Here is a 17,297-nt window from a genome sequence, read left to right on the forward strand (position 1 = left end):
CAGGAATCACTAACATCCAATAGCTAACATCACCATAGCACATTTCAGTATCAACATTACTAAATTAGCATTTGGAACAGATTGATATGTGCAACAGTTAAGTAAGTGTTTTTTAAGATTAAGTTATTCCCGGATTTGTATATTTACTATTGTAAGCTGAGAAAGTAATTTTAATTGGATTACTTACTTGATTAATAGCATTATCAGAATAATACTAGATCACCAAATTCAGACTGTCCTGCATCAGGGTCTTTCAAAAGTAGGAACACAGTTACCAACATTTTGGTAGGGGAAACCATCTGGTGTCATTGTTCCGGTGTGTTATATGTCTCCTTAGCTTTGTGCTGAGCTGAACCAGGTCCAGACGAAGCTGGTCCAGTTGGAGAAGAGTGTCCACTCTCAGACTGCTAATTCTGAGCGTCAACAGCAAAAAATCAGGGAACTGGAGCTGGAATTGGCACACAACTCTGTAAACCGCAGCACCGCTGCTTGTCTGCAGGAGGAGCTGCAGGCAGAGAGAACGCGTCTCATCGATGTTGATAAGAAGGTCAGAGCAAAAGGTTTAATGAACACATGGTTAAATAAGTCTATCCTACCAACAGAAATTATTTTTACTGATGGATTTCGCCATGTTATTGAAACAGGGAATTTCACTCAATGTCTTCATTCTCCTATTCAAAAATGCAGTTTTCTGTGTCTTGAACCCCTGAAAACCACACTTTGCAAAGTGTAATTTTTTTCGATACCGACAAGTTTCTCCCCACGTGTCACTACATACTTTATTTTAAGACTGTACCTCACAGTTTTCTTCCTGTAATGCTGTTTAAGCATTTAGTAAATTGTGCTGTCAGTCTGAATTTCCTGGAATAAAGGGGGTGAGTGAACTGTGGGGGGTTTAGTCCCGTAAAGGGGGTTTTGGTCCCGCACTCACTTCTTCATTGTGGTTTTGCCACACATACCTTATATCTTAAGATGCAGTCATCAAATGTTTTGCTATGTGGAAGGTCTCGTCTCACTTTTCCCTAATGTTTTTAGTCTTTGGGTTGTGTTGTGATGGCAGGTGTTAGAGCTGCAGCAGCAACTTAAGGCCACTCAGCACCAGCTGCGCATGGAGGAAGCTCGGGCTGGTGACAGCAGCCGCCTGGAGAGGGACAGCAGGGATCTGTCTGACACCTTGTCAGCCCTGAGAGCCCAGCAGCAGGAGGACCGCATCACCAGGTGGCACAGACTGCAGGACTTTGGTCTCAATTTGGTGTTGCTAGCAGAAGCAATCGTGACATTTTTCAGCTCAAAAATGGGAGAAAAAAAAAACTTTTTGGTGCTATAAACAGACATAAGTCAGTAACATTAAAAAACAATAAATCAGACACAGCATTGCTAAGTTGGTCTTCAGTAGAGTAACACCTAATGATTTTAGATGGTATCTTGCTTGTTATTACTGATATCTTGAATATCACCATGCAGGTTTTTGGGATACTGAGAGGCAGTGCTTTCTTCATAACTGCTCAGTTATTCCTTAAATTTGTTGGAATAATGTCAAAAGCAACTTTGAAAGTGTCAGAGAAATTGTTTTTCCTTTCAGCTGTTCCTCTTCTTTTCAGGAACTTTCAGAGTGAATCATCTGCCTCCACCTGAACCTTCCCTCTGCGTTCTCTTCTCTCACACCAACTAACTTCATGACCTCTTTCATTCCATCCATAAAACTCCTCAAACAATCTCAATCAACTTTATCTCCAAAAATGTGCCCAGATGTGTTCTTCCAAACTAATCCAATGTTACCTTTTTTTTCCAACCTATCTTTCCAAATTATTTTCAGGAAGCTCACAGAGCAACGTGAAGAGGAGCTGCAGCAGCAGGTTCGCACACTTAGACTAAAAGAGGCATCCCTCAACAGGACAAATGCAGAGCTCAACCATCGCGCTCAGCAGTTGGAGACACGCCTGTCCATCATGGAGGCTGAGCTCAGTAAATCCAGAGAGGAGGTAAGAGAATATGGACAATGTTTATCAGATGCAAGAATGCTAATCTTCCAATTAGTTAGATTTTTACTCAGAGTTCTCATTGGTCATTTGAAGCAAAAGATGACTTAAGTTTTAACAGAGACCTTATGTTGTGTGCTGCTATCCAAAATGATGTTTATACAGCCATCGAACCATTTCTTGAAATCTGTACTTTCAGTCCAGCTGTGCCAAGATTTTTTGCTGCTCTGTTAATAATTCTTCGATTTATAGTCATATATGAAACTGGTGACTATGGTGAATGATTATACCGTTGTGTGTCCTCCAGGCAAAAGAAAGCCAAACAACAAGCCACAGACTTAAGCAGGATCTGGCTGTCAATCAGCAGGAGTGTAACAAACTAGAAGGGGAGCTGCAGCAGGTTCTTCTTCAACTGGACACACACATCAGGTGGGGGACACTCAAATTATTACTTATTCCACACTGTAAACTGTTCTCATCTAAAAGATGTCTTTGTACAAACAAAGTTGAAAAAAGGGCTATTCTTTACTAAGATCTTGCTTGGTTTTATCCATTCATTCAGGAAGTACAATGAAAAGCACAGCCAAAACAAGATGAAACTTCGTCAGGCCAAGCAGGTCTTCCTCAAAACCACAACACAGAAGGACAGCACCATCCAGAAACTGGAAAATGACTTGGCTCTGGCTGCCAGCCTCTCACACAAGGTTAGACACTGGGTGTGACACCTGGTCTGTACAACTGTATGTTCTCCAGAGTCATGTCAGATTGAAATGCATATGCATATTCAAACTCTTGACACCATTCTCCCATATGCAGCCGTTCTACCTCCCTAAGCAAAACTTAGATAATCTATTTTGGAATTACATAACATTCTGTTCTACTGTTCGGCATCCTTGTGTATACTGTTTTTCCTACAGACATGGAAGCCAAAATCTATATGTAATCTGTATTTATCTAAATCTCTATTTTTGATTTCTGAAGAAGGCTATTGTGTAATGTTTTTTTAACGCTGAAAAGAAGGAACTGCAGAGTTGCCCACTTAGATGTATACCATCTGCAAGTATAAATCATACATACGTTCCCTAAAACATACCATTACACCCTCCAGGAAAAGGAGATGATTCACAAAGTGATGGAGGAAAATGAGAAGCTTTTGGAGGAGAGGAGGGCGCTGCTGCTGAAGATAAGTGAAGCAGAGGAAATGGGAAGCAATGGGATGAGAACCGCATCCACAGTCCAGCACAGGTACCATGAATTACTTGGAACATTCATACCTGCACGGGAAACAGTTTGATTGTCCAAAATGTGGTTGAGTTTTCATTCATTTTAGCCAATTTTTTGTCAAAGTTCTGAGCACATTCTTTTTCAAACCCGCATGTCTATGTTAGGGTTTTCTTGTTTCCACAGAAACAACTAATTTTCCGGTTTGTTACAGTGTTGCTTTTTTCCCTAATGTTTAATATTCTGTACCATTAAAAAAAAAAAAGTCTATTGTCATGGTCAATGGTTTTCATGTACTTGTGAGGACACATTAAAAGAAGCGCTTGATTTATATGAATCTGCATTTTGTCCAAGGGTCAATATTTTAGAGGTGGAAAACAGGCAACTACAAGATCGAACCTTGAAGCTGTCCAATCAAGTCAGTGTGTTAGAGCGTGCCCTCAGGAATGTGCAGTCCTTCTACAGTCTTGAGGTAAAAATACGCAGAGCTCTATGCACAACCTTTAATCGCCCAAGTCATTTAGGAATTTTACACTGGTCACACCACGAGTGAAGCGGACAAAATGGCCTTTTTTGTCTTAAAGGAAAGTCTTTTAATCTTATTATCTTTATGTGCAACAGAATGTCAAGAAAGTTCTACCATCTGATGGTCTCTGTGACAACATCCTGCAAGCATCTACATTCAGGTAGGATGTTTACATCTCAGTAATTAGAATTTTTAATCATCTTAATTCTCTGATATTTTTACAATTCATTCGTTTCATATTTGTCGACAAATTTTCACAATTTATCAAGTATTTTGATGCCTTTTTGCTATTAACTGGACACTTTGTATGTTATGTATCTTAATTAATTATCCAGTAATAATAACTAAACTACATGCTATCAGAATTAGGGCATATTTCAACCATAGACATTATATGAAACAATATCTAATATTTGCTGTTCAAGTTTATCGCTTGGAAAAAAACGTTTACTCTCTGTTTATGTTTTTTTTATATTTTTCCTGGCTCTGTGCATTGTTTGCTATCTGTCGTTACTTACTGTTTGTCTCAGTAGTCTGTCGTCCGGTTCGTATGAGCCACTGGACTTCCTGGACACAATCTGCCACGTAGCTGACAGCTCGCAAGCACCTGTTTCCACACAGCAGCCATCAGAGCAAGGCTACCTGAATCTCAACTCGCCGCTGGTTTCTCCAAACAACAAAGGATCAAAGGAGAGTCCGAATGGCGACGAAGTGGTATGAGCGTTGTGGTGAGCCAGGAGAGTGCATGTTACAAATCATCAGGCGAAGCATGTCGTCAGCATGCAGTGGTACAAAAATCAGGAAAGAGGGGCAAGGGTACATGGAAAGAACGTAAAAATACACCAGCAATTCAATCAAAAGCGGCTTCCACTGTAGTTGTGCTCAGGGTGCGTCATGGAGGTATGCGTAAAAAGCTTGTGTGTTTAAGAGACACAGAAGGTTATTTTTTAAGGTTAATACTATGTGTGATACAACTTTGTACTGTGTACAAAATTAGTATTTTTAGTATTATTGGTCATTAGTATTATTTAGTAATATTTTTCTAAATTTAGTAATTTAGTATTTTTTCAAGGGAATTAGGTTGATCAGTTAGCAGACTGAAGCAGATTACTTGAAAGCCACGTGCGGTTAGGGGGAAAATGCCATTCTTTTGATGTAATAATGAAAGTGATGACAATATACTTTGGGCCATCTAGTTCTGAACCATGCACTTTATACAACTTTTAACCTTGAACTTGTTTACATTTTGAAGTATGTAGCCACAGGACATACATGGTTGACATTTTACATTGTTTATATTGAATCATGGCAGTGTTCCCTGCGAGGAAAAGTATGCCAACTGTATCATAATGTTTGTGTTGTATGCTTTGATGAAATTTAAAATATCCTCCAAACAGACATTTTTAGACATCCACATTGGTACAAAAAAAAACACATTTAGCAAATGATTATAGAGACAGTACAGTACTTACAATGTTATTTTTTTTGTATTTCTTCTTTAAAAGGGAAGTGACAAAGTAATGAAACTGTTTTTCAATCTATGATTTTTCTACTTTCAAACATTATTATACCACTGTCATAACACTACCATATTATGATATAGTGTTCCTTTTTTTTCTTTTTACTCCAATGTGCCTAAAGTATTTCACTGCTGCTGAGTGACTAAGTTGACCAAGGTCAGATTTGAACGGGACTGAAAGAAAAGAAAAAGACTTTTGTGAACAAAACTATTTTCATAAAATAAATGTCAGTGAATCAGTCAATTTACTTTTCTTCTTCAGATGTCGCTGATTAACATCTAAGCAACAAAAACAAGAAAAAGGTGATGAATTTATAACAGTTTCTTTATTAAACAAGGTAAAGATACAAAGCTTTTTTTTTTCCTTTTTAAACATTGACAACCCTTGGGTTAACTTCTCAGTCTTGGCTGTGCATATTTAGTTGTCTAGAAACTGTATATGAAACCACAATGCAAGACAGAAAGTTTAATAAATCTACGCTTTTTTTATAGAGAACATGGGTTCAACAGTTATCATACAGATTACAGCTTGGGAACTCCATGCGGAAGGAAAAATAAAAGATGCATAAAGGTCTGAATACTGCGGAACACAATACAGAGTAATGGAAATGGGATGATAAACAGTTAAGGCTTACATGGAAATAACTGATATAAAACATGAATATTAATAACATACAAACAGACTAAAATAATTACAGTAAGTCCATACATATTTTTTTCCGAAACTCAAGAGAACGCATTTATGAAAACTTAAAAAATAGGTACTATAAATGAGTAACATGTTTTACAGTACAGCAAATGTACATTTCCCCATTATCTCAAAAGAGAGTTAAGTTGAAGAGGCAGGGTCTGTTGTTGGCGTAAATGTCTGTTTCAGGCCAGTGGCTTGAGTAATAAAGTTTTTCTTCTTTTGAAAACATACTATATACTGTATATGTATTTTACATGGTTCTCAGTTCCATCTCAAACATGACTAGCTGTAGCACCTTTCCTTAAGTGCCCTGAAGAATACAGCGTACCATATTAGTACCATTTGGAGGTTAAACAGTACAATTAAAATACAACAAAGAATACTGTGTACAGTAAAAAAATAATACTAACAAGAACCAAAAAGGAGAAGAATAACCTCCACATTAACTCGTAATAGAGGCCTATGGAATATGTTGTTTTTGTTTTACTGTAAGATATTCTAGGTGGATAAAGCTTATTAAAGATGAACACAAAACAAATTTTACTGGGTGAGGGCTGTACAGTAACTTTACATTTTGGTCCAATAATTAGGGTTAATAATTACTAGAGTAAAATTTAAGTTCATCAGACAGAATTTCCAAAGTAGGGCTGTTTAGAGTAGAGCTGGCACTGATACATGTGCAATTTTTCCAAACTCCTTAATTAACATTTGTAGAATAATAGCCAAAGCATAGCTGAGAAGACAATGAAGACAAACAAATAATACAAGATTTGATTTCAACAAGGTTTCTATGGCACTGGTTCATGAGACGTGAGGAAAGAGCAGTGTTTCTTCGATCAAAAATTATGATCATAAAAGGTGCCATCAGTTATGGAGTGAAAGATTTCTAAAAAAGAAAACATCTTTCTTTGCTTTCTGTTGCTCTGTATTTTCTCCTTATGTTTATAAAACCACTCCTCAATACAATCATTGAACCTTTTAATTGTCATCTATAGATTGCCTCTTTTCAAATTTAGATGACCCTGTAAATGTGAACTAGCACATACATGTTAGTAAATAAAGAAATTAACAGAAAAGACCTGTTTATACACAGTCACTACTCTTAGCTGCCACGAGTAATGCCCTTTGGCATTTTCCATCCAACAAGATTTCAAAAATTTGAGCCACAACCGCAAGGCCTAAAAGTGCTATAAGATTATCTTTGGATGTTTCCAGAGTACACCCAATAAACTATTTTTCAACTTTCTCAATTCTTTATAAGGGCAAGTATCATCTGGCACATTTTGGAAACCCATTTAATGGAAGAGGGAAAAAAAAAAGAAAGGGAAAAAAAAAAACAGAATAACCAACTAAACATTTTGATGGCCAGTGCATCCGGCGGTTTACATGATGCTTACGAAAAGTGCTTATTAAATCTGACGCAGGACATTCTTGCTACTTGATCCTCTGGACAACATCTAGCTGTATTGTTACATTCACAAAATAACACTGTGCTCATTTTTGACTGACTGCCTGTGTCAAGACAGAGGGAGGCAGCCTGTTTTAATGAATCTAGCACTGAATGTTGACGTCAGCTGTCATAATGCTAATGTAAGCCTTATGTAGATGGCCGTGGGTGCAGAGCCTCATCAGTCCCCGCCAAGGTAGACTCTGAATATGACTGCTACTGATCTCAGATGAGGGAGATGCGTATGGGGATGCTGGGGGACTCGGTCCTCTGGGGCGACTGGTGGCTCACTAGGTGCTCTACCACCGTGTGTTTGGACATGTGCTTCATAAGGTAGGTCTCCTGTTAGGACACGAAAGAAATGGAATAGTCCAAGCTGGAATTATCAACATTATCTCTGTTAGTGTAACTGGCAATGAGCATGAGATGGTGATGCTGGACATGGAATAATACCCTTAACATAGAGTTCACTTAGTTATGCAGAGTTAGGCTATAGGGGCAAAGCTTAGCTTAATTGTTTGCCATGCACACTCTTGAAAGACAACGCAAACCCTCTTCTATGTCCTTCCGTTTCTACTCACACTGTTAACCGTCAGCAAATTAGCCAAAGTAGGCATTTTCCTTGAATGACCAAAAAACACTCCAGTCTGCATTCCAGACTTTGGTGTGTTCCCTATCTAACATTTCAGCTGCAAAATGCTGGAAGGACGTAGAGTCTGATAGTGATGACTGAATTATGGCAACTGGAGAGCACCTGAGTCTACAAAATCACCGCTTTTTAAGCACCTACTTGCATGACAGTTATGTTCCTCATAAATCATACAACATATTCAAGGTCAATGGCAAGGTCATAATCAGTTTGAGAGAATCCAGGTCTTTCAGTAATGACACCATCAGAATTTACCTGCATCCGTTTGTGCTCCCTGGTTACATTAACGTTAGGTTTTGTTTGCGATTTCGACAATGCAATTCAAAGTATTGGTTGATGGTGTTCTGGACCTAAACATTTGAACTGGAGCATATTGCTCTCATGAATATTAATTAAGGAAATCAAACCTTACACTCTTATCATAAACAATTGCTTAGCCCAGTTAATATTCAGCAAATTAAATGAAGAAATAAGAATTAAAATTCAAGATTAAGATTGACTTTTAATCATTTTTTTATCCTCAGAATTGTCAGTTTCTAGAAAAGTTAAACCTTTGCAGAAACAGAAATAAACACAAACTAGACATGTCAACAATCAAAGGTCTGAGAACATCAGAGACAACAAATAGACAAATTGGTTTACTCACTGAGGTGTATGCCCGACCACACATGCTACAGCAGTAGGCCTTGGCATTTTTGATGGCGTGAGCTGACAAGTGGATCTGCAGTGATGCGGAGTCTGAGTAGGCACGGTAGCAGTTTGGACATTTGTAGGGCTTGTCTTTATTGTGCTGCCTCTGGTGAGACTGTTGGCGATGGAGAAAAACACACAATATTTCTGCATGTGATCAAAACCTCTGAAAGCAATGCACTCATTTCAAGGAGCCTCTACCCCCTAGAGACTTCTGTACTATTGTAGAGAAGCTTGACTGTAACATCTATTACATATGTATTACTTTTTGGCAAAGTATGGTATTGGCATGTTTTTTATTTAATGGTTGAAAATGTTGATATTTAAATTTACTGTTTGCACACAAACAAGGATCTTTGTCTTTTAAAAATATGTTACTGATCTTTCCTTCCAATTTTTTGGTGTTTTTCATAGTTCTTCACATGACTTATTTCAATACAATCAGATAATGTGGGGAGTGAAATACCTGTTACCTATCCCTTGAAAACCACACGAAAGATAATAAGAAAGTACCTATTAATTACTCAAAACGTACTTGAAAATTTATATTAATTTAACTGCCATTTAAAAGACATCATCGAAAAAAGGTGGCAGAACATGAGCAAGAATACACCTAAATAAACATTCATAACAATGCAGGTGAAAAGATCCGTCTTAGAATCAGCAGCAAATATAACTGAACAAATTTGAAAAAAATTATGAACACACTAAAATGGACAGAAAACAGTTAAAAAGTTGAAAAAAGGTGGACCTTTTCTAATCATTCCAATAATATCTTACCTATCTGTATCTAAATTATATCTATACCTATTTAAATGTAAAAAGAACAATGTAAACCAGATGATTTAAATTACTTTTTATCTTGCTAGAGGCAAGCTCAATTAATTTATTTGTGCTGTTTTCACACCACATAAGAATAATATTATTAATGACAGTTCCATTGAGAAGTAAAGGTTCTCATTGTTGCACACTGTACAAACCTGGAGGTTAGACAGCTGGGTGAAAGCCTTTTCACACCCGGGGTGAGCACACTTATAAGGCCTGTCACCAGTGTGGATTCTGTGGCCACAGAACAAGAAGAAAGACCATGAAATTCTGACTTCAAGAATATACAACAACAGAATAATCACTCCTTTCACGACTGAAAAGGAGACAAAGGCAGACTATCAACAGAAGACGGGTTCTGATGGTGGGTAAATGACAAGTCCTCAACACAGATCTCTTTAAATCTTGATTTAAAGACAAAAGATTTCCTTCTAATGGAAAATCCATTGCTCAGTTTTAAATCTAATATTTATGTATCACAAACATTTCATGTTGCTCTCTGTCACCCCGAAATATTTCTGCAAGAAAATACAAGTACCATTCCTTAAAGGGATGTCACTAAGGAAAGTTAATTCTAAGAATAAAAAGAGGACAAATTCATTTGATTTGTGAACTTTTAATTCTATAGGTTTAGTGTTAGTTTTGACTACGTTTATTTGATACCCCAAGCAAACTCAATTTGAATATTAAAAAATAAAATATTGATGGCAACCTAAGTCTGTGAAATATATAATTTTGCACCTATAGTTGAGAATTATAGGATTCATGCAGTGCAAATGTAATCTAAGGTTGATACTGTAAATTCCAATGTCTTATCTAGAAAGCATCCATGGAGTGACTCACATATAACCATGATGTTTTTAATTGTAGAGGAATGCTTGAAAACAACATAATAAATAAAAATCTCTGCTCCAGGTTTATTCCCAAGTGTTGATCAAGCTGAGAGAGACAGTGTTAATTAGCATCACAGCATTTACATTGCACTGATACTAACTTCACCCTCCACTAGCATGCATCGCTGGACCGACCTGGTGTGCTGCTGCAGGTGTGACAGCTGACGGAAGGAGTTCTCGCAGTAGGAGCAGTGGTAGGGTTTGATCCCCAGATGGATGCGCAGATGCTGGGATAGGTATGAGGCGTTGGCGAACGTCTTTGAGCAGTGGGGACACTTGTGTGGTTTGGCCTCCGTGTGGGATTTGGAGTGGATCTGCATCTCTGACTTGGTTAGGAAAGTGAGCGGGCACACTTTGCATCTTTGAGAAAGAACAGTACAGAGCGTTGCCTTAAAATGGATCAATTCTGTCTTCTACATCAAGGCAATTTTGTCAAGTAATTTTGTCTCTAAAAGACTATGGAGTCCTTTAGAGAGAAGAAATCCTATAACAAAGCACTCTTTGGTATACCCACTATGAAATTAGTATTGCTTTCTCTCATGATATAAGTAGCAGAGATCTGACTGTTGACCACTAAGTGAGGCATCCATTCATTTATGTCAAAGATGGGTTCATATTGCTGAGTTATTGAGGAAGAGCACTTAATCATCTACAGCTTTTGTTAAACCTAAATTGTCTCGCCTATTCATTCCCTGCAGACCACAATTAAATTGGTGTACTGGCTTGACAAGGCCATTCCCTAAAAATAAAATAGCCTTGTCTTGTTATGCACTAAAATATAGGAACAGCCTTAAGAAAAAACATGTCTGCCAACCGGAGCAGCGGTAACGTCTGATGTCCAACCTGTAGGTTTTGCCTTCTTTGGGTGCAACAGTGACACAGCCTTGGTCGGCTAGAATCGGGTAGGGTACCACCAGCAGAGGCCCGGCTTGGTTTTCAGCTTTGATCTTCTTCCGTCCACGTGGTGTCTTGGGTGGTGGGCCCAACAGTCCAGCCAGACCCCCAGCCTTCATGTGGTCTATTCCAGGGCCACTAGCCAGCCCAGAAATTATGTTGACGGAGGGAGCGCCACCCAGGCGGTTCTGGCTGCTTGAGGTTGGAGTCGTGGGAGTCAGAGCATCTGAAGTGTTGAGGCTATCAGGTCGAGAGGAAAGAGCCAGACCTGTGGTGAAGAGGGGAAATACTGTTCAAGGTAAGCTTCTAAAACACCAACACATTGTATGTAATAAAATGTGATTTTATTTTACAGTCAACAAAATCTGAGTGATTTTACACTGAATACTTTGAATCCGAGACATATTAATCACATTTTGTATTGTTTAAAGATCAAGACCTCAGCAATAGTCAACAATAAAATTGTCTATTTTTACTGAATAGATCTTTACATGAATATTTAGGACTTGGGTCCCCAATGGGGGAACTTCTAGAAAATGGTTGTTGCAAGCAGAGCGCTATTGAAAAGAAAGGACTGACAATATATAAGCTCTCTAATTTCTGAACACACTGGTAATAATCATTCATTATCTATTCCGCTTATCCTGCAATTGGGGTGGTGGGGGATGAAGGGGTAGAGATCCTATATCCCAGTAGCCAGTCAATCACAGGGCCACATATACAGACATAAAACTGTCCACGCTCTTAGTAACAAATTTGGACAATTTATTCCTCAGTTGACCTACAGCATGTTTTTGGACTCGGAGGAAACTGCAGAACATGGAAGAAACCCAAGCAGACACAAGAGGGGAATGGTAACACCACACAGAAAGGCCTCCTGTCAATAGAATTAAACCAGGTACCTTGATGTTGTGAGGCAGGGGCACTAACCACAGCACCACCCTGGTTAATATCACCTGTCGCAACCAAGTTTATTACATAATTTGTAAAAGTTACCAAAGTATGATACCATTTAACGCAAAAAGCTGGCAAAAGTAAAACATATTGTATTGGAGCATTTTCATTAAGATTATGGTTGTTGAATCATTACAAAATGCTATACATTACATTTTTTTTTTTTTGTGCATTACAGTCATTTGGCAAACGCTTTTATCCAAAGCCACCAAAGCTATAATTATACTGTAATGAAGTGAATATATAGTGAATGCATTTATATATACAGGACTGTCTCATAAAATTAGAATATTGTGATAAAGTTCTTTATCTTCTGTAATGCAATTACAAAAACATAAATGTCATACATTCTGGATTCATTACAAATCAACTGAAATATTGCAAGCCTTTTATTATTTTAATATTGCTGATTATGGCTTACATCTTAAGAAAACTCAAAAATCCTATCTCAAAATATTAGAATGTCATGAAAAAGTAATTTTTGTTTTTGTAATTGCATTACAAAAGATAAAGAACTGCATCACAATATTCTAATTCTCTGAGACAGTCCTGTACACACACACACACACACACACACGCACACACACACGCACACGCACACGCACACGCACACACACATGCACACACACATGCACACACACACTATTTGTCCTTGTACTTCACTCTATATATACCACTGTATATCTTGAGTGTTGACAACCTTCAGCTGAATCTAACTATGGTTACTCGTTTTAGGCTCTAAAACAATTTTTCACAACAGGCAAAGACTGCAGTACCTGAGCGATGATTGACTCGGCCCGGTTGTTCGCTAAGTTGCCTCATGTGCCAGTCTTCCCACAACCCTTTGGCTTTGACAGCTGACTTGTCATCCATGTTTCCATCTGAAGATATAAGGCAAAGAGAGATTAATTAGAATCCAACGTGTCCCATTCCTAGAAAACTTGCCTTGCTAATAATAGAACATTTTTAGAACACTTTGCTCAATTTACAATGACTATTAGCAGCATGGAACAACAAACAACAACTTAATTGGCAATTACCTGACATATCACATCATTGCTTTGCAATGATAAAGGTAGGGAATTGCCATGGAAACAAAAGTCGTCATCATCAGAAAACAGGGATGTACCTGTATGTCATCTCAGTAAAATGTGTTTTTTCTGTGTTGGAGTGCCGCAACATATCAGACCTTGGCTACATAAAACCAAATCTGTACAACACTGAACTACAAAATGTCAATAACAGTATATCTCCAGCTCCGTAACTGTGTCCAGTAGGCTAACTCAGACTCATTTTGGCATCACCACTGCCTGCACCACGACAGGGCTACAGAACTCTGCTCAGTCCCAAAGAAAGAGTGCTGCAGACCAGACAATCTCCCACTGTCTATTCACAATGTTCTTACCGCAGCAGGCTCACAGTGGATGGGCTGCAGTGCCATCAGCAGGCCCAGAGCCGAAATAACACTGGGCTATGTTGGCCATACCTGTTGGCTCAGCGGTTGCGGTGATTGTCCAAATATACAGTACAGCAGGAGATTACTGCTTGCAGTGTTCCCTCTCTGAGGTTGCTGGAACAGAGCGGCAGAAGAGTCCTGTGGTGTATTTGCCCAATGGTTCTAAGAGCTAAGCTAGCACTTACAAGCTGAACACAAACCAGGAAGCATGCAGAAGAGGTGAGCAGGGTTCCATTTATCCCGTGAATTCTCATTGAAGGAGACACATTAGATATGCTACGGACACCCTTTCAAACTACATTTTTTATTTTTATGTGGTGTAATAATGTTAAATTATACACTAGCCCTATTGCTCAGAGTATAACCCGTCTAAAAACCTTCAAGAGTTCCAAATTTTTGAAGGGGTCATGAGTAAATTAGTGATTAAAACTAGTGATGGTCTGAAACTAGTGAAAACTACTGTGAAATGGGAGCTTACCTTGTCCAGAGCTGGAAGCGGGGCGTGCATGCAAAGCGATGTCCGGCTGTCCTGAGCCCTGGGGCTGCGGGTGGTGGCCCGGCACTTGTTGCGGCTGCGGCTTCGGCACAGGCATGCCATGCTGTGCGCCACCATCCGGGGGCGAAGTGGGCACCAGCAGTGGTTGCTGGGAAGGTGTGGAGGTAGGTGGCAGGTGCAGAGGCCGGATCTTCTCAGCCATCAGCTGCTCCTTGATCTTGTTAATGAGGACCAGGTTATCCAGCTGAAAGGGTTAACGGGTCATGCTCAACAGAAAACAGCCACCGTGTGTGAATGTCATTCGTGCCCCAAAAAAAAAACCATCCCATGTCAGCAACCATTGACCAGCACATAGTACGAGTTGGATTTTGGGACTTTTTCTAGGGGTTGGATTCAGTGCTGGACTGGTGCTGAATGGCTGAAAAGACGTTCACACATGGAAACACATGGCAATGAAAGATGGAAATATCATTATTTTTAAAGATTTAAAGCAGGCTTACCTGGCTCGGCATGGATGGAGGTGGTGGCCAGAAATAAGGGTTATTGAATCGAGGCTCTGCCATACTGAAATCAATAAATGAGACATGTATACATTATAAAAAACACAAATGCATTTCTTACTCATGTAATACAAATGATCATATAATATGCAGAATTAACTCAAATGTATGAAGGGGCTAAAAGCTAACCAAAATGATGATAGTAAAATCTTCAGCTACAATTTGCACTGACTGAAATGAATCTCAAACACAACATAATTTTTCAGTGAGGGGAAAAACAATCTAAATTAAACATATATGAAAAACACAGCAGTATCATAGAAGCAGTGGAGTGGAACTGTAAACAGACTGTCCAAACTAAAACTGTCAATACAGTGTTACATTTACTTATCAGGCCAACGGAAAAACAAAAAGTTTCTGATCAGCTGATCTTAAAAGGCCTGGCTGAGCAATAAAGGTGAAATTGGGTGGCCATGGTTATTCTTTTGTAACAGACAAAATGCTAAGATATTGTGCAGAGGTTTCAGTGAGCACAGGCTAAAATGGATTATGACAAGAATCTGTGGCAACTGGAGGTGTTTGTTTTTCAATCTGTAACATCTTAAAATAATAAGCATAAAAGCTGCAGGTGGGGAGACACTGACGTAACTAACATCAGTACTCATTGCGAGGATGACCAAAGATGACAAAGTATCATGTTGAGAAGAGAAGGGGAACAGTTCCCTTCCCTTCTTTGCAAAAATGTCACTTGCTCCAATTGCTCACTCTTACATGCAGGTATGTTCCACTGATTTCAGAAATAGGTACAATTGATAGAATACTTTGAAGAAGTACTCAGTGGTTTTACGTCTGCATTATTATAGATTTCTATTTACGGTTATCTTTAAGTCATCCGAAGTATCCGACGATGCAAATGCTAACTAGCTAAAGGTTGACAAGTTAGCCACGGTTTTTTGAGAGGCATTTAAGACATGACCCTGCTAACCACAACTTCAGATTCAGAAACAAATGATTAACCTGGAGAGCTGTCTCCAGGATGACACCATCTCCATGACAACGGTGCAAACTCCTTGAGCTATGGGAGAAGAGCGAAATGCAGTGGAAAGCTCCAGAAAAAAAAGAAGGGAAGTTGGCCTGGAGGTCACACTTATTAGCCACAAAACTCGTCGTAGGTTTTCAGCGGTACGTTTAGCACTGTGTTAGCTCGGTCACTTTGAAAACGAGTCACCTGTCGTGTCTGTATTCCTTTGAGTGAGATTATAACCTGTATTTGTTGAAAAGAGGCCTACGTTGCTGTTTAAGTGCCGCCGACAACTCCGGGCTCTTTCCACTCGGACATTTGAGTGACATAAATGAGAACAAGTATTTTTGATATCGTTCTGACGGAGCCGTTAGCTCGGACGTGTAGCCCCCTGTTCCTCGTCAGACAACGAATTCCTAAAACAAATGAAGCGACCGTCGCGTTAAACTCCACCTAAACGCAATAAAGAAAACAACAAAAAACTACAAACTTTCCTTTTTTAGACTTTCGGACATGTCGCCTGTCTGTCAGCATCTCCGGACGCGAAGCAGAGGAGCGTTTTCGACGTCCGGTGCCTCCCGAGGCGAGTCAGACATTCTCAGACAGTTTTCTCTCAAAACATTTCCAGACAAAAGGGAAACAAAAATGGCAGCCTTATTTTTATAAGGCGGGACGCCATATTCTGCAGACCCCAAAAATTTAGGAGCGTGGGGTTGTTGTCGTGAGGAGGGAGCAGGGGAGGAAGAGGGGGCCGAGGCGCACACAAAGGTGTGTTTATCATGTCAAAGGCATGAACGATTGTTTACGGCGAATTGCAGGTTTGAATAGCCCGGCCTCCCCACCTCTTAAAAAAAACCTGACACTTCCTACATCAGCCATGCCCTGCAAAAAAAACCACACAGACGGGTGAGACGCAGGCTTCGACTCTAAACACCGAGGCGTCTGAAAACAACGGCGCCAATGCTTTGAGGTCAAAACAGCCAGCGTTCACCGCCTCGGCTGGCGGAGGGCGATGTGCCATTTTGGCCAAATTTCACTTTTAGGGGTCGCTTTTTTTTCCTTCCCCCCCCCTCCACATTCTGCAACTTTTGGGCGAATCAAAGGACAGCGATTGCGTTTTGTGCACGATGCACCCGGGAGGGAATCGACCGCGTTATCGGCGAAACACAGCACGGAAGAGACCAAAAGACGTGCACAAATACCTGGTGTCCCGGCTGCAGATATTGTCTTGCGAGCACAGCTATAATATAAAAGCTCTATGTTCTTTCTGCCTGCCTCCAGTCGGACCACCGCTTCCGGGTCGCTTTGTTCACTTCTGGGTGCCGCTGCGGGCTCAGTGCAGCACACAGAGGAAATATTCTACTAATGTTGCCGTGGATTTTTGCAACATGGCCCGCTTTATTTAGATCTTTTTCCCCATGTTTCTGTTTTTTCTTCTTCACGCGTGTTTGAGATCCCAGGTGCGGAAATGCACTACCGTCCTAAAATGGCAAAATCAAAATGTAGAAATGCTCAGTTACAACCCGACTTGAATCA

At 39.6% G+C, this 17,297-nt stretch overlaps 3 protein-coding genes across 11 annotated transcripts in view; 2 read left to right on the forward strand and 1 right to left on the reverse strand.

Annotated features, from left to right (window-relative positions):
- ccdc30 (coiled-coil domain containing 30) overlaps positions 1-6,162 on the forward strand; it is an 18,185-nt gene extending 12,023 nt beyond the window's left edge. For 3 of the 5 annotated variants that reach the window (XM_086141275.1, XM_086141277.1, XM_086141278.1), the window contains 9 exons: positions 338-547; positions 1,061-1,218; positions 1,817-1,982; positions 2,287-2,408; positions 2,542-2,683; positions 3,088-3,224; positions 3,555-3,672; positions 3,822-3,886; positions 4,257-6,162. In XM_086141275.1, coding sequence (XP_085997401.1) covers positions 338-547; positions 1,061-1,218; positions 1,817-1,982; positions 2,287-2,408; positions 2,542-2,683; positions 3,088-3,224; positions 3,555-3,672; positions 3,822-3,886; positions 4,257-4,446 — 1,308 coding nt within the window. In that variant the 3' untranslated portion in view covers positions 4,447-6,162. The remainder of the gene's footprint in view (positions 1-337; positions 548-1,060; positions 1,219-1,816; positions 1,983-2,286; positions 2,409-2,541; positions 2,684-3,087; positions 3,225-3,554; positions 3,673-3,821; positions 3,887-4,256) is intronic. The other 2 variants (XM_086141276.1, XM_086141279.1) reach the window with 1 other exon arrangement.
- On the reverse strand, positions 5,552-17,096 carry znf362b (zinc finger protein 362b). Of its 5 annotated transcripts, none has more exons than XM_086141285.1 (9): positions 16,964-17,096; positions 14,741-14,804; positions 14,223-14,457; positions 13,065-13,169; positions 11,284-11,602; positions 10,576-10,800; positions 9,703-9,781; positions 8,679-8,837; positions 5,552-7,725 (listed from the first exon to the last, which is right to left on the reverse strand). In XM_086141285.1, the coding sequence occupies exons 2-9, from the start codon at positions 14,801-14,803 to the stop codon at positions 7,609-7,611; spliced, it is 1,302 nt and encodes a 433-aa protein (XP_085997411.1). In that variant the 5' UTR covers position 14,804; positions 16,964-17,096; the 3' UTR covers positions 5,552-7,608. The 5 variants fall into 5 exon arrangements, with proteins under 5 accessions (XP_085997411.1, XP_085997409.1, XP_085997410.1 ...); XM_086141283.1 differs by having other exon boundaries at positions 14,223-14,484; XM_086141284.1 differs by lacking the exon at positions 16,964-17,096 and adding an exon at positions 15,969-16,556 and having other exon boundaries at positions 14,223-14,484.
- LOC147214170 (tumor necrosis factor receptor superfamily member 1A) overlaps positions 17,086-17,297 on the forward strand; it is a 14,231-nt gene continuing 14,019 nt past the window's right edge. Inside the window, exon 1 of the mRNA XM_086141286.1 lies at positions 17,086-17,221. The gene's annotated coding sequence lies outside the window, so the exon portion shown is untranslated. The remainder of the gene's footprint in view (positions 17,222-17,297) is intronic.

Source organism: Fistularia commersonii, chromosome 34, assembly GCF_037954325.1.
Source record: "Fistularia commersonii isolate RoL2024-O1a breed Wild chromosome 34, RoL_Fcom_v1.0, whole genome shotgun sequence".
Taxonomy (NCBI): Eukaryota; Metazoa; Chordata; class Actinopteri; order Syngnathiformes; family Fistulariidae; genus Fistularia; species Fistularia commersonii.